General features: G+C 39.0%; 1 protein-coding gene across 4 annotated transcripts in view; it reads left to right on the top strand.

Moving 5' to 3' along the window:
* Window positions 1–25,319, top strand: part of LOC117990561 (microtubule-associated protein futsch-like) — a 165,952-nt gene extending 140,633 nt beyond the window's left edge. For 3 of the 4 annotated variants that reach the window (XM_069506767.1, XM_069506765.1, XM_069506772.1), the window contains 6 exons: window positions 17,673–17,818; window positions 18,445–18,559; window positions 19,399–19,521; window positions 19,783–19,924; window positions 21,268–21,451; window positions 24,201–25,319. In XM_069506767.1, the coding sequence (XP_069362868.1) occupies window positions 17,673–17,818; window positions 18,445–18,559; window positions 19,399–19,521; window positions 19,783–19,924; window positions 21,268–21,451; window positions 24,201–24,297 (807 nt within the window). In that variant the 3' untranslated portion in view covers window positions 24,298–25,319. Of the gene's footprint in view, window positions 1–17,672; window positions 17,819–18,444; window positions 18,560–19,398; window positions 19,522–19,782; window positions 19,925–21,267; window positions 21,452–23,569; window positions 23,613–24,200 lie in introns of all 4 variants that reach the window. The other variant, XM_069506775.1, reaches the window with a different exon arrangement.
* The last annotated feature ends 21 nt before the right edge of the window (window positions 25,320–25,340 follow it).

The raw sequence follows: 25,340 nt of genomic DNA, 5'->3' as shown, positions 1-25,340 counted from the left end.
ATAAATAAAAATTTGTTTTAGAATGTACAGGTGAAGCCCTTTCATATGATACCCCACTTGATATCTTACTTTGAAAATTGATAATACTAATTATTAGTTTAAGACCACAATTTTTTTTTTTGTGTGATGTTACCAAAAATTCACGGTTTCAGATTTTTCCCCTTATGTCTGCTATGAGACCTACCTATTTGCCAAATTTCATCATTTTAGGTCAACGGGAAGTACCCTGTAGGTTTCTTTACAGACACAACAAAGTGATCCTATAAGGGTTCCGTTTTTCCTTTTGAGGTACGGAACCCAGAGAATTAACTTATGTCCGCCCCCGGGATGCAGGCTATCCCTGTACCAAATTTCCTCAAAAGACAGACACACTTTCGAATTAATCATTTGTATGGTTTTCATTGCGACGAACACCATATTACATTTCAATGCTGTTTTGAATATTTTCGTGTCATAAAAATCCTCGGAGTTGTCATATTAGGTACCTACTTATTATAAATGTGTAAAGCAAACCAACACCGAGTGTCATCATCGAGTAGTAATTTACATGCAAACACAGTATCCATCCTAATTACAATAATGTTATAACTTTATGACATAATCACACTTTTTTCCCTGTGGTAGCCTCGTAGACTTACGGTCTATGTAAGAGCGGGGACACACGATGCGTTGCGGCGGCGCGTGCGGCGTCGCTGCGTCGTCTTACATAGAAATATCTGTGGCATGTCACACGATGCGCTCCGGCGCCGCACCGGACTTGCAACCACCGAGACGAGGCGGGGAGGGGAAAATGCGTTGCGACGTCGGAGCGGCACCGCTCAGTTGTTTATGCGTCACAAGGAAAGACACTGTCCAACGCTGCTACGGCGCCGCTGCGACATAACAACGTTGCGGCGCCGCCGCACCGCACGTGTGCCCGCTGATATAGTGAAATCTTTGCGGTGCGGCGCCGCAACGCGTCGTGTGCCCCCAGTCTAACTTAGCTCAACACTGGTAAAGATCTAAAGAGCGAACAATGAGATCATCAATAACTCAACGGAGTTCCAAAAGGTCGGCGGTTCAAACCCCACCCGTTGCACTATTGTCGTACCTACTCCTAGCACAAGCTTTACGCTTAGTTGGAGGGGAAAGGGGAATATTAGTCATGACTAACATGGATAATATTCTTTAAAAAAAAATATAGCGTATATATAGTAATATATAGTAAGCGCTGTGGTCTTGTTAGTGGGAGGTCCCGGGTTCAGTTCACGGCAGGGGTTTGGAATTTTATAATTTCTCTGGTCTGGTCTGGTGGGAGGCTTCGGCCGTGGCTGTGCCGCCAAGCTATTTAGCATTCCGGTACCATGTCGTGTAGAAACCCGAATTAGAAAAAGATTGGCCGCTGAGCAGGCGAATGTGTAGGCTTTAAGATTTTTTAAACAGCCTCTGTAAAGCGTTGAATCGGCATATCAGAAGAAGGCACTAATAAATAAAACAAATTAGCTAATTAGTGGTATGCAGGTGTTTTATGGAGCCTCTATATGACCATTGAATCAATCTTTATTGTCCGTGACGCCGTAATGAGCCGGAAGTGACGATACTACTTGTTTTAATGTTAATAGAGAAAGTACAAGTAATGTTTAGTTTTTAGTAGTAGAGCTTACTTAGTGCCTACAAATTAATGCTGTCACTCGAATCTTTTATCCCGGCAAAGCTAAATTTCTCACGGGTTAAATACCTAAATCCACGTTATTATGTATTAAGAAGTAGACGGAATGATACACTTTTTAAACCTTCGTGGTTTTTAGCTGTGTCTAAATTGGATTTGTTAAACATTCTTTATGTTGGTAATTAAAAAAAAAACGTCGATAAAGTTGGAGGCAACATCTACTTGGTACAGAGATAGATTTCATTTGGGGAAGGATACCTATAAGCTACTTTTTAACCCGTATAATCAAATAGTTCTCACGGGTTTTAAAAAAAACTAAATTCAGGTGGACGAAGTTATTTCATTTCCCCTCCATTTATACTTACCTAAGATAAGTACCTATGCACTTTCAAATCAAGGGTAAATCTCTCTCTCTCTCTCTCGCTCTCTCTGGTCGTTCCTTCATTGCTGAAGATCATGGTCCTGACAAACTTCCCTCGAATGGATTATATCTGTTTCCACCGGCTTCTGTTGGTGGCCATCTTAACTATGTGATAAAATCCACAACTGCTGGATCCCTTTGACTGGTCTGACCACCCAGTTGGTGAGCGGCCTCTCGCTCTTTTGCCCTCAGTATTGCCCGTCACTATTAGCTTTTCTAAGCTGCCGTCCCCCCGCCGTATGATGTGGCCGAAATAAGAGAGCAGTCGTTGGTATGGAGGAGAGTCGAGCAGTGATTCCGAGTTGCGAAAGGATAGACACGTTTGTGCGCTTGGCAGTCCACAGAATCCGTAACATCCGCCTCCAGCACCACATTTGACCACCAAGGGTAAATAGGCACCTTTAAAGCCAAGCGCAGAGCATCTTAGACTGCATCATCATTCATCACACCAACAGTGTTATGATTATGTATTTTTGTATTGAATGTCTCCCTTATTTTGTAAATAAGACTTTTTTTTATTTTTATTAGCGCGATTAGTTTTTTAAATTTTTATGTATAGTTTAGTCGTTTGCTTGTATTTTTATATTATTATATATATGTATGTATTGTATATGTTTGTTAATGTTGTGTCGCCCTAGTTATTTGTAGTAAGCTGTGGATAGTGTAGTGGATTACATATTTATCAATTTTGTTAGATTTAAGTCGTACCTAGTTTTAACTTTTAATATGCAATTGTTTACTGTCCCAAATAAAAAAAAATAAAAAAAAATCACTATTACCACCAGACGAGATCGCAGTCAAGAGCTAACTCGTCTTATAAGCAGAATTTTTATGGGAAATCATAATATAAATGATCTCAGTGATCACATTTATAGAACCTTCTATAAATGATCATTAATTTAATTAGCCGACAATCGAAATAATCACATGCCTAATAGCGTACATAATCACGGTTAATTATCATTTATCACAAACAAGTTTACATTATCAGTTGTCACGTTCAACAAACATTGCTTTTAATAATAATTATCCTCATCGGTAGGACACTTCAGATGTCGTGAGCGGCCTTCTGTCGTGACCTTATCATGCACAATAATCGCATCAAAATATGTCAAGTAATTTGTTAAGCAAGTTTATATTTTCAGTTATAAAACCGCAAACCTGATCTGGTGCTCTTAAGTTAAATAACAAGTCTACGAGATAGGACCATACAGTGCGACAAGGTTCTTTTGGCGCATGGCGAAAATCGGAACTAACGTTGCCGTCAAGTGTCCCCTTTGTTCTTGTTTGAATAGTCTACGCCTTTGTTCTCCAACAGCGCCCCCCTGTCAATGTCATTCAAGTGTCAAAAGAGCCTTGTCGTATTGTAGATACAACCATAGTTAGGACATAGTTACCTACCGATTGAAATCACAATTAAAGCTCAAAGCGTATTGGCGTGGAGTCGAAGCGAAGCGGCACCAAGCTTTTTCGCTAAAATTTATCAGAAGTATAATTGGAGAACTGAAAACGTCACACAGGTATGAGTGACAGAGACAACGCTCTACAAAGCCGAAACGTCATTGTAAAGGCCGATGTACATTATTTTCCGCGGCGTACTGTATTATTCATTTAACACGTTACAATTATCAATTTTCATGCTTTTCGTAGCTCTATAGTCTAATGTCTAGGTCGTTATGCTGTTATACCCTATTGAATTGTCGTCAATGACCTTGTAAATGTAAAATGATGTCACACTAACACATAAGTTACAGAGCGTGTGATAATTGCGTTACTTAGATTATAAATATTTGTGTATTATATCTACACTGATCTAAGCCTCGAAACCTTACCTTAAATAAAAACAAGCTAATATAGAGCTGCCTAACAGCCGAAATTAATAAATCTAATTATCTCAATCAATATATTATTATAAAAGGACAAGGTGACTGACTGACTGACTGATCTGTCAACGTAAAGCTCAAACTACTCGGACGGATCGGGCTGAAATTTGGCATGCAGATAGCTATTATGACGTAGGCGTCCGCTAAAAAAGGATTTTTGAAAATTCAACCCCTAAGGGGGTGAAATAGGGGTTTGAAATTTGTGTAGGTAGTCCACGCGGACGAAGTTGCGAGCATAGGTATAAAAATTCAAAAATTAAAATGGTTGTTACCTATTTGTCAAAAAAAAATGTTTTTTTGATATTATCGCAGCGTTTTTAACTAAATGGAGTCAATAGACTGACTTTATTAATGTTATGTAGAGATGTTACAACTTACAAGCAAGATGCATAACTAGGTAGTTTCCTAATTTACATTGATTAGCATTCTTAATAGAATCGATAGTATAAAGTTGCGTAGGTAATATAAACTTATCTAAATATATAAATGGAAAAGGTGACTGACTGACTGACTGACTGACTGACTGACTGATCTATCAACGCACAGCTCAAACTACTTACTGGACGGATCGGGCTGAAATTTGTCATGCAGCTATTATGACGTAGGCATCCGCTAAGAAAATATGGTTATTTAAATTCAACCACTAAGGGGGTGAAATAGGGGTTTGAAATTTGTGCAGTCCACGCGGACGAAGTCGCGAGCATACGCTAGTAATAGATATAATGTGAAACTTTTTAAGCTTGTGCTCGGAGAAAGTACGACATTAGTGCAACGGGTGGGATTTGAACCACCGATCTTTCGGACTTTAACGTTGAACTATTGAGGCTTTAAGGCATAGTAGATATGGCGTAGTAGGTCCTTTATGGATGTTATCAAAAAGATGATGTTATATTAACGAAATGCGCCGACTGGGTGTCTATACAAGCATGACATCAGAGAAAATATCAACAGCACGAGACCAGTCAAGCAGAGTCTAATCTAATTATCAGGTAAAACGTAATATAATAATAATCGCTGTGATTTCGTATGTCTGTCATGCTTTTCTCTTTACCTACTATTGTTATGGAATTACATTTTTCTAAATTCAATCATAGATATCTAATCACTACCCCTATTATAAATGCGAAAGTGTGTTTGTTTGTTGGTGTATTGGTTTGTTGTTTTCTCCTTCAATCACGTCGCAACGGAGCAACGGATCAGCAATGGTGCCAAGATTACAGGCTGCATTTCCGCATTGGACAGCCAAAATATATAAAACTTTACAAGAGGAGAAAAACATTCAATGAAAGCGGTTGAAACGTATGTAGGTAACTTATTATAGTTATCTTTATCTCTATATTATATAAAAATGAATCGCTAAATGTGTTGCTCATTGCAAATCTCGAGAACAGCTGAACCGATTTCGCTAATTCTTTTTTCATAATATTCCTTGAAGTACGGGGATGGTTCTTACGGAGAGAAAAATTTAAAAAATTTAATCGACTGAGGCGGTACGAAGTTCGCCTGAGCAGCTAGTTACCTATAAAATGCTTACTAGTTTTCCATAACTTATCAAAAATGAAGTTGTTCACATTTGCAAGATCATTATTTATTCATAAGGCTAACCTTACGTAAAAAGTAAGAATTTAATCGATAATGTTTAACCTCTAACCTGTTGGTCAAACATAAACTTTAAGAAATATCTTAATAAAACGCGGTGATAGTCTAGTAGTCAAGATGTCTGCCTTCTATTTTTGAGGTCGGGGGTTTGGACCCGAGCACGCGCCTACCTCAAACTTAAGTACTAACGAAATATAGCTTTGCTGTAAAGGAAAACGTCGTGAGGAAACCTGAATGGCGGAGGGTTCTCCATTGAAATCTGCCAATCTGTACAGGGCTAGCCCACCGTGGCAGACTATGACCTCCGCTTAGTAGTGCTATAGGTTGATCATGATGATGATGATTTTAATAAAATCAAGACTAATACATATTTTAGTCACGAGTTAGTCTGCAAAGAGACAAGAGTTATTGTTTCTAATCTTTTTGTGTTTATTAGTAACGCAAAAGTTTTATATTTAGATCTTTATAATCGAGATATTTTTTCATTGGGTATAATAAATAAATACCCAATACGAAATGTCTATAGCTAAAATAATTTGCATACAGATCACACTTTCGATTTCAATAATGCCAGCTCTAAGCTGATAATTTATTATGATATTTATGTTTTAGTGATAGAGTTACGTGTCATTAATTCTACTTATGTTACTAGCTTACTTAGACTACACAAATTTCAAACTCCTATTTTACCCTTTAGGGGTTGAATTTTGAAAAATCCTTTCCTAGCGGATGGCTACGTCATAATAGCTATCTGCGTGCCAAATTCCAGCCCGATTCGACCAGTAATTTGAGCTGTGCGTCGATAGATCAATCAGTCACCTTTTCCTTTTATATATTTAGACAAGCTAATATTATATTCGGTTTATCGTGTCATAAAATACAACTAATATAGGATTCTACCTGGTGGCTAACCTTCCAACTTTGGGTCCCAAAATTATCAGCGCCAGAATATTTTTATACTTATCCGGCAGGTAAATTATTTTATTTTAATGTTTAGGTATTGTTGCCTTATCTTACCCACCGTTAGCGACAACATGACGAGATAGATACGACAAATTACAACTAATTAGAGTGGTTACCACAATAACTACCACTACAGTTACCGTCGCGGGCTGCCACTTGTTATGATCTCAGTCTCAGGTTAAGGAGTCTGTTACAGACTCAACTATCTGTTTAAATTATAATAACAAATACCAAAACATCATATTATGATAAAATTTCGGTCACGGGGGCGGCCAATTTGCATAGAGATTAGAAATAAAAGAAATCAAACTTTTTTGAAGAAATGTTGGTAATCTTTCTTTATATAAGTAAAAATGAATCGCTGAATGTGTTGCTGATTGCAAATCTCGAGAACAACTGAACCGATTTCGCTTATTCTTTTTTTATAATAATCCTTGAAGTACGAGGATGGTTCTTACGGAGAGAAAAGTTTTAAGTATTAAAAAAAATTTAAAGAATCGACTGTTAGGCGGTACGAAGTTCGCCGGGTCAGCTAGTCTCATGAATATACATACTATAATAGGTAATAATATGTATGTTCGTCTTTTGTTAAAATGGTTCCAAGGAATGTGATCAGGCATTCATTAGGCCGTGTAATGTGTTTACTATCGACTCTTGCACCTGTACAAACTGTCTGTTTGTCTGTTGCTTTGCTCCAAATAACGCCTAACTCGCACCGAAGTGTTTGAATAACGGGCTGTACGGGTTTACTCGCTAGAGAATATTTTTTTAAAAATTAATGCCATATTTTATTTCGGTAAGTTCTATTAATAGTGGGACTGCGTCTTGAAATGAAAATGTAATTTTTAGGGTTCCGTACCTCAAGAGGAAAAAAGGAACCCTTATAGGCTCACCTTGTTGTCTGTCTGTCTGTCCAGAAACCTACAGGGTACTTCCCGTTGACCTAGAATCATGAAATTTGGCAGGTAGGTAGGTTTTACAGCAGACATTAGGGGAAAAATCTGAAAGTCGTGAATTAGTGGTTACATAAATACAAAAAAAAATTGATCATGAACTAATATTTAGTATTTTCAATTTTCGAAGTAAGATAACTATATCAAGTGGGGTATCATATGAAAGGGCTTCACCTGTGCATTCTAAAACAGATTTTTTATATATTTTTATGCATCATAGTTTTTGAATTATCGTGCAAAATGTCGAAAAAATACGACTGTGGTACGGAACCCTCGTTTCGCGAGCCTGACTCGCACTTGGCCGGTTTTTTAAAAAATTAAATGCCCGATTTTATTTCTGCAAGTTCTATTAATAGTGGAACTGCGTCTTAAAATAAAAATGTAATTTTTGTTTTTCATCATTATCATCATGATCATCATCGGCTCACTACAGACCACGGGTCTCCTCTCAGAGGGTTTTAGCCATAGTCAACTGGCCAAGAGCCATTATGAGAACATTGTGGAGAACTCTCAGGCACGCAGGTTTCCTCACGATGTTTTCCTTCATCGTAAAAGCAAGTGATATTTAATTTTGGTACTTAAAACGCACATAACTCCGAAAAGTTAGGAGTGGAAAAGGAACTCCCTGAAGGAACACTAGGCTATCACAGTTTTTTGTCTTTCATTGAAAAATAAATTTGTACGGCATGACATTTCTAAAAACTTAGACCGCTGCTCTAAACTTAGACCGCTGCTCTAAACTTAGACCGCTGCTCTAAACTTAGACCGCTGCTCTAAACTTAGACCGCTGCTCTAAACTTAGACCGCTGCTCTAAACTTAGACCGCTGCTCTAAACTTAGACCGCTGCTCTAAACTTAGACCGCTGCTCTAAACTTAGACCGCTGCTCTAAACTTAGACCGCTGCTCTAAACTTAGACCGCTGCTCTAAACTTAGACCGCTGCTCTAAACTTAGACCGCTGCTCTAAACTTAGACCGCTGCTCTAAACTTAGACCGCTGCTCTAAACTAGTAGTAACTATTAGTAGGACCACAGAATATTAGGACGATCGCAGATCGGTGATCTCGTCGAAACCATATATTCTACACTAGCTGATGCCCGCGACTTCGTCTGCGTGGAATTAGGTTTTTTAAAAATCCCGTGGGAACTTTTTTATTTTTCGGGATAAAAAGTAGCCTATGTCACTCTGCAGGTCTTTATCTATACCCATGCAAAAAATCACGTCAATCCGTTGCACCGTTGCGACGTGATTGAAGGACAAACCAACAAACCAACAAACCAACAAACCAACAAACCAATAAACCAATAAACCAACAAACAAACACACTTTCGCATTTATGATAAGGGTACTGATGGTATTTCCATGTAATATTGAATGCAAAACAACGTCACCATTACATTATGTAGAGCAGTATATAACAATGACTTGATGTCCGTAACTTTATGTAGGTACTAACTTTATTGTTCAATAGAAACATTCGGTAGCATTCCATCTTTGTTATATCAATAGGTATAAGTCCCGCAAATTGCCATTGCGTTGGAACCATGTCTCATTACCATAGAAATGAGGTCATTTGACGTATATTTAAGTAAATAATATATTATAAAAAGTATATTTAAGTAAAAAAATAATGAGAGTTACATTTTCGTGCCGTTTGCCGTGGATAAAAAAAAATACGAGCTACTTCATCGCGATTAACTGCCTCATCTGGTGACAGAAGGGCTGGCTCATTTTTTGCGCAACGGATCAGCCTGGCTGTCCAGCGCGGAAATGCAGCCAGTATTCTTAGCACCATTCCACGCGAGCATGATTTGTATAGTAATTAGATAAGGCTAGCTTTAAGTTTTATTGTAATATTTTCATTTAAAAAAAAAAATTTAAGTAAAAATATACCATCAGCTCGAAACTTCAGTCTAGTGTTGATGTCACTAAAATGGCATGGCGCATTAGCAATTTGCGGGGCTTATATCAATAGGTAGGTATATTCGTACATGCATGACGTGGCATAAAGGATTGATTTCAATAAACTTTTGATGTAATAGCCTGTATTTCCAATTTATATTGAAGCTTTCATAATACATGATTCGCATTGTCGTTGTTTTTCCGGAAAATGGAATGCATTTCCTTAAAGGGTTAAAAGGTCAAATATACATCGAATCGATCCATGGTTTAATAATATAAATGGTGTGCAAATGAAACAAAAGTCTTGTCCGCCATCATACCGGTACGATGACGTGTAGGAACCAAAGGGGTATGGGTTTCATAAAACTAGCATACCCCTTCCAGGTTAGCCTCTTAAATTGCATCATCACTTACCACCAGGTGAGATTGCAGTCAAAGTATCTGTAGGTTGTATCTGTATAAAAACAATATAAAAAAAGCAGCCAATTGCGAGTTAGGCTCGCGCAACGAGGGTTCCGTAATTCAATCGTATTTTTTCGACATTTTGCACGATAATTCAAAAACTATGATGCATAAAAATAAATAAAAATCTGTTTTAGAATATAAAGGTGAAGACCTTTCATATGATACCCCACTTGATATAGTTACCTTACTTCGAAAATTGACAATACTAATTATTAGTTTATGACCACAAATTAATTTTTTTTGTGTGATGTAACCACAAATTCACGGTTTTCAGATTTTTCTCCTAATGCCAGCTATAAGACCCACCTTCCTGCCAAATTTCATGATTCTAGGTCAACGGGAAGTACCCTGTAGGTTTCTTGACAGACAGACAGACAACAAAGTGATCCTATAAGGGTTCCGTTTTTCCTTTTGAGGTACGGAACCCTAAAAAACAGACAAGTTAAGTAGTACCTACTTGTAGTTGCATGTCGCCGTAGACATACAACTATGTATGTGCCATTGATGTTGGAATCCCCCTCTGTATGTGCACTGTTTGAACGACACCGTTTCAAAACTATTTAAAACAGACTGAGTACATACAAACATGTTGGCTTCTTTAGGTAATATTTTCAATTTGTTTTACCACAAATTACGTAAAGAAAAATCAACTGGTGACAGAAGGGCTGGCTCATTTTTTGCGCAGCGGATCAGCCTGGCTGTCCAGCGCGGAAATGCAGCCAGTATTCTTGGCACCATTCCACGCGGTCATGATTTATATAGTAATTAGATAAGGCTAGCTTTAAGTTTTATTGTATTAAAAAAAAAAAAGAAAAATTGTGTTATTGTCAACTATCTATCAGCAAGATAAATCGTGAAAAATTGACAGTCAATTATTAACCTTACATAATATCAAATCTCTACATAGTATAAAATAAATTCGCTTCCCGCGTCTGTATGTAAGTATGTATGTATGAACGCGTAGATCTTTTAAACTACGCAACAGATTTTAATGCGGTTTTCACCAATAGATAGAGTGATTCAAGAGGAAGGTTTATAGCTTTAGTTTAATTCTCAAAAAATTAGAGATCCCTAGAGAAATTGAAGTAATGTGAATTAGGTCGGAAAAAAATCCTCTCATTTGAGAGTTTCCGAGGCAAATACACCTCAATGACACCACATTAGTATCTGCGTTGCCGCATGCGAAGCCGGGGCGGGTCGCTAGTTATTACTATATCGCACATTATCTGCTTATACAATAACCAAATCCTGCCCGCGACTTAGTTTACGTGGATTTATTATTAATTCGCGGGAACTCCACGAATTCCTTGATTTTCCGGGATAAAAAGTAGTCTATATCCGTTTCCAGGTTCTCTCTCTACCAAAGTTAATACGATGGCTAGTGAAAAGGTAACGGACAGATACACTTTCACGTATTACTGCAGTACGCGGCCGAAAGTAATGTACATCAGCCTTTAGAATAACATTTCGACTATGCAGAGCGTTGTCTCTGTCACTCATACCTATATGACGTTTTGTCGGTCTCCTCAACTATAGGGACAGTGCTCTACAAATCTGCTATCTCCTTTCTAAAGGTCGATGTACATTACTTTCGGCCGTTTACGTACTATATGGATTGACTTTACGACGCATATTCTCTATTCAAGATTTCGAATCGCAAAAGCACAGTTAGTGATAAAATTATAAATTAATTAATGTGGTAAGATCCCAATTCACATAGATTTTTTTGAAAAAAAAGTTACTTTTTCGTCTGCGCATTAGGTTGGTAATTAATTCATAAGTAGTATTATATCTCCCATTGTTTTATATTACGTATGGCTTTCACGTTCCACTTTAACTCATAAATAGGTGTTTCGCGTCACGCATTACGTCTTTAATACATTAAGAACATTTCAATAATAATGCCTGTCATATTTCTACTTAATTAGACTGTATTGCGTTACTTTTGTAACCTTTCGTGCGAGAATTTTTGAATAGCAATGGAAATAGAGAATTGAGGTTAGGCTTGGCAAATCATTTGTTATGATACGCTTTACCGGATATTATATTTTTGAGTAATTCATTGTTATTAACAATCAATTTATGAACATGCAGACCTTTGGCGATACAAAGGAACTTGTAAAAGATTTGTTATTTACAAATAATAACTACCTAGGAACTAATCTATACTTCTATATCTACAGTAATAAATAAAATTGAAGTGTCTGTCTGAAAGAAACCAATGTACATTGGCCATGATATTTCGGCTTTGTAGAGCGTTGTCTCTGTCACGCATACCTATATTATGACGTTTTGTCGGTCTCAACGACAGAGACAACGCTCTACAAATCTGCTATCTCCTTCTAAAGGTCGATGTACATTACTTTCTGCCGCGTACTGTAGGTACCTAACCACGTTTAACATCGGCTATGTCCCTTTTCGTACAGAAAGGGAAAATGAATTTAAAAAGTACGGCAGATATTGGGAAAATATTCGTATTACAAAAAAAGGGCAATACGTGCAATTTATAATTTAAAACCGCGCGATTCCCTACGAGAGATATTTAAGGAAATAGGTATTCTTACAGTAGCTTCCCAATATATTTACAATAATATAATTTTTGTACGACAAAACATTCACAGTTACAAAAAAAAACAGTGATCTCCATGATAGGCAAACTAGAAACAAAAATAAGCTAGCTACTCCTGCGCTCCGCCTCTGGAAGGTGCGAAAGTCATTTGTGGGAATGAGTGTTATATTTTATAATAAAATTCCACAAGCAATTTTAGACTTGCCTTTACACAAGTTTAAAAAATGTGTTAAAAGTATGCTCCTAAAAAAAGCATATTATACAGTCGCAGACTATGTAAACGATAAAAAAGCTTGGATTTGACTCGCTCCAGCAATGCACGGGGCTGCAATGGCTTGTATAGTACGGTATAATAACATTGTAAATTAAAAAAAGTAAAAAGAGCAACCGCCGAGTTTCTTGCTGGTTCTTCTCGGTGGGAACGGCGTTCCGAACCAGTGGTAAATTAAAACTACCTGACTATTCATAAACACTTGTAAAAAGTTTACATGAATAAAAAAAATTTATTTATTTATTATTTATTTATTTATGCCCAGCCTATTGATGAATGTAGGGTTAGAACGCGACAGGTCGAAATGGCAATCGGGGTATGAGGCGGGGGGACGCCCTGCACACCCGCTCGTCAGCCGCGCTTGCCCGCACCGAGTTAGTGCGGAGGCTGTACGAGTGTGCGGGGCGTTCCCTCCCCGATTTTTTTATTTTTAATTACCAACATAAAGAATGTTTAACAAATCCAATTTAGACACATCAAAAAACCACAAAGGTTTAAAAAGTGTTTCATTCCGTCTACTTCTTAATACATAATAATAGTGCTTTTTTTTTGACAATTTACATTATTTTTAGAAACACTTATTACATTACATTTTATACAAAAATGGGGATCATTACAATTTGTTAATATTATAGGATTTTAGCTTATATTTTAAATTAAATCTAGTTGGTTCATTTCTAATTTTGTTATCTAAAATATTTATTAGGCGAGGGATCATTGTATGCACTGGTGCGCTCACCGTTTTTTTTTTTTTTTTTTTGCTTTCTTGACCTGTGATGTGATTGCTATCTTGACCTGTCGCGTACTCTACAGTATATTATGTTGAGACAGTATATGACATACTATGTCATCTTTGTGCCCACCCCAGTGATTTATGACCGGAACCGTCCCGATTCGCCTCAACACACTTTGACTAATGGTTTCGGACCTTTTCCCATTGTTTTACAGAAAGACAAGCTTTCAGAAATCAGGTGTGTGCCAACATTTATGTATTTGTTCGCCCTTCGACATTGTTTGCCCCGACACGTGGCAAACACGCAATATTTGTAGACACCTTGGCGAATTATGTAAATTTGGAGACGTCTTCAATTTACTTGTATTACAGAATACCTATATGCTTGTATGTAGTCTTTTTATATCCGACATACTTAACAGTGGTAATTTTCTTTATTTACCTACACCTATTCATAATTTCTAACTCGTTAATAAATGGTATGACTCGCAAACTAGCAGGCCCGTATATATCTTGGGAAATATGAAAAAAACCGGCCAAGTGCGAGTCAGGCTCGCGCAATGAGGGTTCCGTACTACAGTCGTATTTTTTCGACATTTTGCACGATAATTCAAAAACTATGATGCATAAAAATAAATAAAAATCTGTTTTAGAATGTACAGGTGAAGACCTTTCATATGATACCCCACTTGATATAGTTATCTCACTTAGAAAGTTGAAAATACTAATTATTAGTTCATGACCACAATTTTTTTTTTTTTTGTGTGATCACCCTAAATTCACGTTTTTTAGATTTTTCTCCAAATGTCAGCTATAAGATCTACCTACCTGCCAAATTTAAGTACCCTGTAGGTTTCTTGACAAACAGACAGACAACAAAGTGATCCTATAAGGGTTCCGTTTTTTCTTTTGAGGTACGGAACCCTAAAAATCATCGATTTAAGAGTATGTACGTAAGCATTGTAGTGTTGTAGGCATATAAAGAGTCTCCTTTTAGATCAAGAAAATGGATATTTTTTCTTGTGATATTCCGTCGCTAGGACACAATCCAGTTGGGTAGGTCCAATTTCGAAAAAGAGGTCAGCCGCCGAATCCAACTCGGTTGGGCAACGTTCAGGAAGCTTCGAGATGTCTTCTATCTCAGTGCTTGAGGACCAAAGTCTTCGAAAAGTGCGTGTTGCCAGTGATGACATATGGATTCGAGACATGGTCGCTAACTATGGGCCTCATAAGAAAGCTCAGAGTCACTCAGCGGGCAATGGAGAGAGCTATGCTTGGAGTTTCTCTACGTGATCAAAATATCTAGAGTAACCGACATAGCTCAACGGGTTGCGTAGCTGAAGTGGCAATGGGCAGGGCACATAGTTCGTAAAACCGATAGACGTTGGGGTCCCAAGGTGCTGGAATGGCGACCTCGCACCGGAAGACGCAGTGTTGGATGACCCCCACTAGGTGGATGGGCGACATCAGACGAGTCGCTGGGTGCGGCTGGATTCAGGCGACGCAAGACTGTGGCGTGTGGAAGTCCTTACAAGAGACCTATGCCCAGCTGTGGACGTCTTTCGGTTGATAATGAAGATGATGATCCCGTCGCTACTTACCTACCGAAATATTGTATTTTTTTTTTCAAATTACGTGTTGCTTTCTTAGTCCAAACTTCAGGCAAGAATTCTTGAATTGGCATCATAGCAGCCTTACCTGCCTGTACAACAGTTAATGGGCCCGTCCCAGATGGATGCCAACGTAACGATAACCTCAATAAACGCCTGCGTTTGATCATGCGCATGACATGATGGCTCTCGTGGAACCTGGCGAGTTCAAAGTGCTTACAACTTTTCGGCACGCATCCATTGGCACGCTACGTGCCCCTTTCGATTGACGACAACGATAAGACATCGATAGCTACAAAATCGTTCGTTCTGTCATAGTTCACAATATTTGGACACATTTTTGTGAAACTCGCTTTTTGAACCCTTTACCGAGATTATAATACTTACCTAGAAACAAATTTCAAACGAATTGACGGTCATGTAGGTATACAGATTTACAAGTCTTCCTTACAGGCTAAAATTTCACATAAAAACATTCAAATTTTTGTATACTTATAAGTCCGCGTGGTATTTCAGGACAGCCTGAAATACCACGCGGACTTAGCCTTACGGACGGGTGTCGTTTTATTCGGACGACTAGTTCACGACATCATAGAGAGTACGATGTCGGCAACTAGTCGTCCGTCTAAAACGACACCCGTAGTCGGACGCGCAGTCGTCAGGCCACGACAGCGCGCGTGTATCTTGATGCACGTGACAATAATTGACATGTAGCCATGTTCCTCTGATCATTATCATCTCGTTCGGCTAAACTCAACTAAACTACACGCTTCCTGTGCCTTTATTCGGCATTCCTATGTCCATTTGTTTGTTTTCTTACTTGATTGCTGCAAGGCAGAGGGCTCTAACATGACCCATTGTTCTCCGTCCGTCTGTCTGTCAGCGAGCTGTATCTCATAAACTCAATTTAACTCGTGCTCAGCATTATTGCTGTATCCTCACATTATGAGAAGGGTTTATGCGATAGTCCACCACGCTAGCCAAGTGCGCCCCATGGGCCATACATCATGTGAGAATGAAAATAAAATCAATTTTACTCATTGTATTACTCATTACAATTACTTGTTTTTTTTAGATTTAAGTTTATTAATAGTTTTAGCGTTTAAACTATTATAATAGTTTATTTGTTAATCATAATAAAAATGCTTGAACATTAAAAAAATTAAAAAATTACTCATAGAAACAATAATATAATAAAATATTAATATTGGTTTAGCTATGCATTAATTTTAGCAAAAGCAAAGATCTTAATCTGCGCCGCATCCTTTTTGCGTAAATCGACCTCACTCGGAATAATAATCGTTGCACGTTAAGTTATTATGTTTATGGCATTTGCCTCGCAACTCAATTAAGTTACGTATAGAAACATCAATTAACGGCCTAGTAATTATGTATATTGAACATGAAACTTTAACCAATCCAAGACAATGCTTTACAAAACCGCTATCTCTTTCTTAAGGTCGATGTACAATATTTTATGCCGCGTATTGTAAATAGGTATTTCTATTCACAAGTTATCAAGATCGTCATGTACTTACCTGCTTTTTACCATCATTGAATCTAAATAACTTTAAAAAACATATCAAAAATTGCGGAACCGGCAGGATTCGTACCTGCGACTCCTGTAGGGCGATTGTCTAAAACCTGCATCAATCATTATTACAATCTCAATTGTTCTGATTGGCTGAATTTGTGCAATTCTTGTTGCAACAATGCATTGTAGCCAATAGTGAGCGAGCATTAACCAATCAGAGATGATTGCGATCGTGACATTGTAGCTGTCAAACAACCGCGGTAGGGCTACTGGGATCACGCCTGACGCTGCCACGGTTCGCTTGCTGCCAGTGACAATATATATTTTCTCGCAGCACTGAAGCGACTGTTAATGCCATCTAGTAGCGACACTTTGCAGTTATCGAAACTACTTTCAAAGTCCCATATTACAATGCAGCTCAATGAATCTAAGTCAAGAACTAAGATACGATCATTATCCCTTCATCTCCGCCTCCCGGTTCGCACGCTCCGAAAACTTCACTACAAACTAAATGTGCGGTCACCGCACTGACAAAAGAAATGCTAAAAACGCCTTTTACTTTCGAAACCACATAATTACAGAGCGATTTAGGTCTGACAATTCAGGTCACGTCTACAATTTTTATGTTCGTCCCTGGTTTGTGGAGTCATGGTAAATTAATTTGGTGTTTAGTACATTAGTAGTTTTGACGACCTCCCTGGCGCAGTCCTAAGGGCTGTCTTATTAGTGGGTGGACTCGATTCCCGGCAAGGGTTTGGAATTTTATAAGTTCTAAATCTCGTCTGGTCTAGTGGGAGGCATCGGCCGTGGCTAGTTACCACCCTACCGGCAAAGCCGTGCCGCCAAGCGATTTAGCGTTCCGGCACGATGCCGTGTAGAAATGTTCTTTGAGTGTGTTAGTTCATAGGATATTGGTACGATAGGTTCTGGCCCTGGCAAACACGTCATGTGCATTCTTTATTTCCGTCGTGACTCCCATAATCAGATGGGACGAACTCCCGACATGACCGGAGAGATATCAATAAGCCTCTTCAATTTTGCATCGCTACGGAGACGTTCATTAATTCCCTGCCAAAATGTTGACTAAACGCAACTAACCTAGTATTTTCGTTTTATTTCAGCGTAACTCAAACGCGGGTAGAGGCAAGCGGTTTACCTTCCAGTCAACAGTACGACAGCTGGAGAGGCGGAAGATTGCGGAGAAGCTGTCCCGGGAGGCGGATCTGAAGGAGCAACAGAGAAGAACCGAGCTGGAGGCCATGCGGAGGTAAGAGAGAACTTGATTGAGAATTTAGTAGGTCTATCTTGCAGTGGAACTGGAAAGGTAAAAAATAACAGAGAAGCTGTCCCGATCTGAAAAAACTGTGATAGCCTAGTGGTTAGGACGTCCGCCTTCTAATCGGAGGTCGGGGGTTCGATCCCGTACACGCACCTCTAACTTTTCGGAGTTATGTGCGTTTTAAGTAATTAAATATCACTTGCTTTAACGGTGAAGGAAAACATCGTGAGTAAACCTGCATGCCTGAGAAACGAGAGTTCTCCATAATGTTCTCAAAGGTGTGTGAAGTTTGCCAATCCGCACTTGGCCAAACCCCTTCTCATTCTGAGAGGAGATCTGTGCTCTGTAGTGAGTGAATAAAGGGTCTTCCAAAATACGTAAAATCCACGTTCTTTGTTAGTTTTAAGTGTAATAACTATTTTAAATTATCGACTAAACTAAAAAAGTACGTCATTATGATGTGACGTTACATTCCAGTATTTCATAGAATATCGCATACTAAGTGCGCGTTTTGACGTTTGTTACTGATTTGACTAGTTGTCAAATACCGTTTTAATGGCGGTTAAAAAGTTGGTATCGTGGTTAATGACATTACACCTGTTTATCCTCTACAGAGTGGAGGAGGAGTTCCAGAGGAAGCGTGCGAGGGAGAAGGCGAGCATCCGACAGCAGTTGCGACTCGTGAGCAGCGGAGCCAGCAGCATGCCGCCCGTGAACCATCACAATAAGGTCACTAGTTTAGTTACTATCATTTTATTTTCCCTGTACCTCCTAATGGCGAAGCAGCTCGGAGCGTGCCAGGCCGGCATCACGGAGGAGCAGCAGCGGGGATCTCAACTGTGCTAGGGACGTCTAGCCCCCAAGGGGGCCATAAGGGACAAGGAAGAGACAAAATAATTTGTAGGGAGTCAAGAAGGCGCCCCGGGAAAACGCCAAGAGCAAGTCCAAACGGGCGCCCTCCCGCGATTCGGCCCATATAACCAAGAGGTTAGTGGGGCCATGGGAGGTGGAGGGTTGTACCTCCTAATGGAGCTGCCAAATGCTTGTGACAAACGGCAAGCAGCAAGCGTGTGGACGGGTGTGCTTGCCAACGCTTTGGAGCGTTCCGATTGGCAGGCAAGCCATCTGCGGTGTTTACCGATGATTGCTGTATGTGAAGCGCATCCATGAGTAATGCGAAAGAATCCTTTTAAAATTTATGTTCGTTTAGGAAATTTCGTTTTGGATATCAGCGGTATTTTTGATTAAAAAAATTGTCGGCTTCATGAAACCCCACATGTCAGGTATAGCTTATGGAATATCAAAGAAGGAGAACAGTCTGAAAGTTCTCCACCTACCAATCAGCTCTGGATACCCATAGCAAACCATTCTCTTTCTGAGAAGAGACCCGTCTGTAGTGAGCCGGTGATAGGTTGTTGATGATGAAAAGTATAGACCCGTAGAACTTAGGGCTGCTGCAATAATTTTCCATGCCTTCCTATTCTCAGCATGGTATGGTTTTACGAGGTTCCACTCTTGCATACATTTCCATACCAAAACTACATCATTTATTTTCGTGTATTGTGTAGACTAGAGATGAGCCCGACGGGTCGTGCCGCGAGTCGCCGACGGCGGAGAGGTCGCGGGAGACGCGGCAGAGGCACAGCAACACCTCGTCTGAAGCTAGCGGCAGGAGCAAGAGCACTACACCGGTAAGTGTTGATAACACAATCTCTAGCCTATAAAATCAAAATATTTTCTTTTAATTTAATTGAATTTAGTTTAGTTTAGATAAGTTTCGTTTCGTTTCGTTTAATTTAGTTTAGTTTCATTTCGTTTCATTTCGTTTCATTTCGTTTCGTTTAGTTTAATAACAGTGCGGGCGAGCGCGGGTGACGTGCGGGTGTGCGGGGCATCCACCCGCCTCAATCCGCGATTGCTATCTCAATCTGTCAGGTGTGATATTTGTACAGATCCGCAGCGTGGAGCTATCGGAGTGGCGCACGGAGAGCGGCGCGCGCGTGTACCGCGACTGGGCCGTGCAGGCCGCGCTCGCGCACGCGCACCCCCCTGCGTGCGCACGCATGCCCATGTCCGTGCACAACAACTACAACGGTAGGATGTCAATATAAACACTACAATATGAATTTCGAATTTGGAACCAATTTAAAAGTCCCCAAGTTCTTTGGAAGGCGAGAGCTATTCATTCCCGTCTAAACCTCAGTAGTAGACGACAGATCACCAGTTTCATTCTCAGCAAGACTTAATTGAGTTTCTTTTACATTATTATTCTTACATGATGCTCGCAACTTCGTTCGCGTGGATTTAGGTTTTTAAAAATCCTGTGGGAACTCTTTTGCATCAAGCTAGTGTAACTAATAATAACAAACGATCTGTGAGACGTGTTATAGCAGGTTACATTACAACAAGTGAATATAAACGATGCGCCACCGGAAGCGCGTCCATTAGGCGCTCCCATGACGTGCGGCGACCTTGCCTCGCTAACTATGGCGGGAAATCTGTGTCTCTATGTCACGCTGGCATCGGAAATGCGCATAGTGCACTATAACAGTGTATAAAGTATGTGATTGTAGAATGAACTGTGTTGAATTAAAATGGTTGAAGATATTGAAAAGAAAACAATAGGCTAGTTGACACTTTTTTTAAGTACCTAGGTCTTAAATGGTTAATATTTGTCCTATTAGATCAAAAAAATTAACACTATATTTTTTTGCGCCCTAAAAACCGTAAAACTTTAATTTAAAAATATATTTTTCATAGACAGGTGAAAACACTGTCGGCCATATTTGGCCGATAGATTATCTGTGCTCTGACGTCATGCATTTGTAAACAACAGCATAACCTCCCAAAGTTTAATAAACATGACTTCTATACTAGTTTACATGAAAAATATAGTAATTATCGTTATTGTATCATCCGAGAATGTAAAAAAAGTAGATAATTTAAAGTCCTGACAAACTTTTACGGACTTTAAATTTTATATATATGGATACTACGTTAGTCCACGCGTGACATAGGGATGACATTTCTTTGTTTACATATTTAAAGACGTCACATCATGGCTGACAGCGTTTTCTGCGTTTCAAATAAAAATAAAAATTGTATTTTTTTAAATTGGATTTATATATCCATCCTGCGTTTTTAATAATTGTTATTGATATATTTCGTTGTCTTAAGCAAAATACTATAATAAATAATCATTTATTGAACGAAATTAGATATGAGTCAAGTAGCCTATTTTTGCTATATTTACGAAGGCTAATTAAAGTAAAAATGTGTTCGTACTCTACTTTAGGCAAACCTTTAGGTAAACGCGTCCCATCTTAACATCAGTTTTCATCAGGTGTGATTGTGGTCAAGCGTTTGCCTATTATGATTTTTTTTTAATTTGTTTGTATAATGATCTAGTTGCTAAAAAGTGTCTGTTTCCCCCTCAGCAATAGAAGGGTCAGCCTTCAGCGGCAGCCCCCGCTCAGACAACTACCGGCTGGAGTTTGCCCGCGGCCGCTCCCCCCGCACGCCGCGCACACCGCGTGCCCCGCGGCTTCTACCCGCCACCCAATCGCCCGCCTCCTCCACCAGCGGCTCAGAGCTGTCGCTGAGGCAGCCCATCAAGATCAGGTGACGACAACTTGTACACCACATCATATTCATCATCATCATCAACCAACAGAGCCTCAATAGCTCAACGGGTAAAGGAGTGAACTGAAAACCAAAAGGTCGACGGTTCAAACCCCGCCCGTTGCACTATTGTCGTACCTACTCCTAACACAAGCTTGACGCTTAGTTGGAGAAGAAAGGGGAATATTAGTCATTTAAGATGGCTAATATTCTTTTAAAAAAAAAAAGACGTCCACTGCTGGACATAGGTTTCTTGTAGGGACTTCCAGACGCCACGGTCTTGCGCCGCCTGAATCTCCCTGCGACTCGTATGATGTCGTCCGTCCACCTAGTGGGGGATCTTTCAACGCTGCGTCTTCTGGTGCGAGGTCGCCATTTCAGCACCTTGAGACCCCAACGTCTATCGGTTGTACGAACTATGTGCCCTGCCCATTGCCACTTCAGCTTCGCAACCCGTTGAGCTATGTCGGTTACTTAGTTCTCCTACGGATCTCCTCATCAGCTCATGATACTTCAATGGGACAGCAATCCGACACGACCAAAGTTACATGAACAGCTTTACTTGCTGTCTGAGTTCCAGTTCTGTAACACTGCCAACTTCCCAACTCTGTGTTGCTACTGAAAGATTTTTTTAAAGATACAAGTTAACCCTTGTCTGCAATCTCATGTGGTGGTAAGTGACAATCAGTGGCGTGCAGGTCATAGAGGCATAAATGCACTGCTTACTCCAGTTGTAATAGCTCAATGCATATTTTTCATTATGACCTGCCAGTAAACAGGTTCCTACCTAACTAATGCCTACCCTGGCTTCAAACACTGTGCACGCCACTGGTGACAATGCAGTCTAAGATGGAAGCAGGTTAACCTGGAAGGGGTTTCTGGATAAAACCCCAATAACTTGTAAGAAATTTAGAAAAACCTCTCAAATTTTATCAAAAACATCAATAGAATATATTTACAATAAAATAATACATTAGAAAGCAAAGCTACAACACACAAAAACCTATAATTTTATTTTTTAATGCATGAGTAGTGTATACAGTCCCGCAAATTTATATTGCGCTGGAACCATGTCTCATTAACATCGATATGACGTAATTTTGACGTCAGCCGAAATAAAAATATACCATCAGCTCGAAACTTCAGTCTAGTGCTGACGTCACTAAAATGGCGGCTACGCGCATTTGCAATTTGTGGGACTTATATTACGTTAATTTTAGAACCCTAGACTAATTGCACGAAAAATATTGCTTGCACTAATTTTATTTGATATCTCACCAAAACCGAATAACTATTTTTAGTTTTTATTGAAACTGTTCCCTGCTCTAAGGCTGAAATCTATAGAGCGTACTTTGACGTTGCTCAGACTTAAGTGTTAGTTAAAAAGAGACAGATTTATGTAAGCGATATAGCGCTGTCTCGTTTTAACAGTGTCTTAAGTCTGAGCAAAGTCTAAGCGCGCTCTACAGATTTCAGCATTAGATCCTGCGTAGTGTCAACCTTCACACATCTGTTAACCAAATGATAAACTTATCCTTTATCAATCATCCACACTGCCTACTACTGTCTGTCTGTCTGTTACTTTTTTACGGCTCAACCACTGAATGGATCTTGACGCAATTCGATACAGAGATAGCTTGCATTTCGAAGAAGAATAGAAGACATGTTTTATCCCAAAAAATTAAAAAGTTCCACGGGATTTTTGTAAACCTAAACTCACGTGGACATTTAACAAGAGAGGCATAAATGATCACACCGCGAATGGGTTGTCTAATGAAATCATAAAGGCTCGCCTTAATTAAAGTTAGGTTTTTTTTAAATTAAGTATGGTAAGTATATCACCAATTATTATATTTTATTAAAACTAACAAAGGACGTGCATTTTACTGATTTTGGAAGATCCTCTATTTAACAATCACTGAGAAATAATTTATTTTTGACATAGGCAAATACCCGATTGGGGTTCGTGTTTCATTTTGGTTAAAAGATGAGTAAAAGTGAAGTGAAACGGAAACTTTTTAGCTAATCATTAAATTCCCATATTATGGTTTTCGTGAGAAACAGTAGTATCTAATTATATAGCATAATATAGTTAACATGTTGATTCTTTCCCCAAAGGTGGTGATTCCAGTAGTTGCTACTTAAAACTAACCAAACGACGGTGAGTGCTTACTAAAGCTTGTTTGTTATAGGAATCTAAGTAGAAAAGTTATGCTTTAGCAAAATACAGATCGTAATTTATAATATTGAAGTATTAAACAGTAATTAAATGAGCATGTTAAAAATTAAAATAGGAAATTAGCCATAAGACGTGGTTCGATGATAAAAAATATCCAGCCTATATAAAAATATGAGCCAGAGTCAGTCAGTTAAAAGCTTACCGCGACGTATTTATTTTTATTAAATGACCATACTAGATAATAATGAAATATTTACTAAAAACACTTTCATTAATATTGAATCTTATTACAGTTTTCATTACGGAACAAATTTTAAAAACTAATTCAACTTCACTTGTTGCTGTATATTTTTTTAATCAAACCACCATTTGTGATTGTCTAGCTAGATACTGCCTTTAAAATGCCTCTAGGCTCTACATAATTCCTGACGCATGTGCTATGGAGCTCCTACCTACTGCGGTGCTGTGTACAATGTAACTTTGTTCCAATAACAGCGCAAAAATAGCCAAAGACAAGCTTATGTTCTAGGTACAATAATGTGAATAGCATGAACGCTTATCTGTCGACAGTGAGCCAACAAAAGAGGAGGAAGAAGCGGAGGAACCTGCCATAGTGCCCACACTACGCCCCTCCGGGCCCACCCGACCTACCGTCGCCACGCGATGACCTGTCCCTTAGACATCGATACCTATAAAACCTGCCACGTAGACTTGAGAATCTTCAAAGCTTCTTGTATGACCAGAGTGGCGGTCTCCACATATACAGACACTACATGCATGCCTGACGTATGTACATCTTTTAACGACCATCTAAATGGTGCTACAGGTACTTTGGAAGCCTGAATTGCGCTAAGGAAGTGTTAATATCTTATTGACATTACTAGAGATTATCATATTGTAACGTCAATAAGGCTGAGATGTATAGAGCGGACTTTAACTTTGCTCAGACTTAAGACACTGTTAAAGCGAGAAGACAGCGTTTTACCGCTGACATAAATTGGTCTCGTTTTAACTGAAACTTTAGTCTGAGCAAAATCAAAGTACGCTCAGCCTAAGAATTATAATATTATTAGCTGCAGGGCGATTGTCTAAAACCTGCATCAATCATTATTACAAACTCAATTGTTCTGATTGGCTGAATTTGTGCTATTCTTGTTGCAACAATGCATTGTAGCCAATAGTGAGCGAGCGTCAACCAATCGGAGCTTGATTGCGATCGTGACACTGTAGCTGTTAAACTACCGCTGTAGGGCTCCTGTTATCACTTATTAATAGTATTTGTATGTAACTGTAAGTATTTCATTCTATTTTAAATTTACATATAGTGGTACTCGTGTATTTAGATCTTATGTAGGATATAATATACAATGCAATAGCTATCGTCTTCCGTATGTAAGTAATGTTGAAGCTTTAATGTAGACTTAACTGTATTCTTACTAACTTTGTACACTTAGTGACGGTGCTAAGAATAAATTATTTACTGAGTTATGTTACAATATAAGAGGAGTCGACAACATGTTATGCGTTATTTAAATGGCAACTTATCTGTACAAGCATTTGCACCATTGTTTAGGAAAACATACATACATACCTATAGCACACTAGTAGATATTATAGACCAGAGGGGAAGCTTCACACTGGCTCACGTATACCACGACGTGTCACGGACGCTCCGTTTGCGCCCGGTTCGATGGCAAACGGCGGCAAACG

The sequence above is a fragment of the Maniola hyperantus genome, chromosome 2, assembly GCF_902806685.2.
Source record: "Maniola hyperantus chromosome 2, iAphHyp1.2, whole genome shotgun sequence".
In the NCBI taxonomy this organism is placed as follows: Eukaryota; Metazoa; Arthropoda; class Insecta; order Lepidoptera; family Nymphalidae; genus Maniola; species Maniola hyperantus.
Note: the sequence above shows the minus strand (reverse complement) of the source record. Positions and strands in the feature narration are given on the sequence as shown.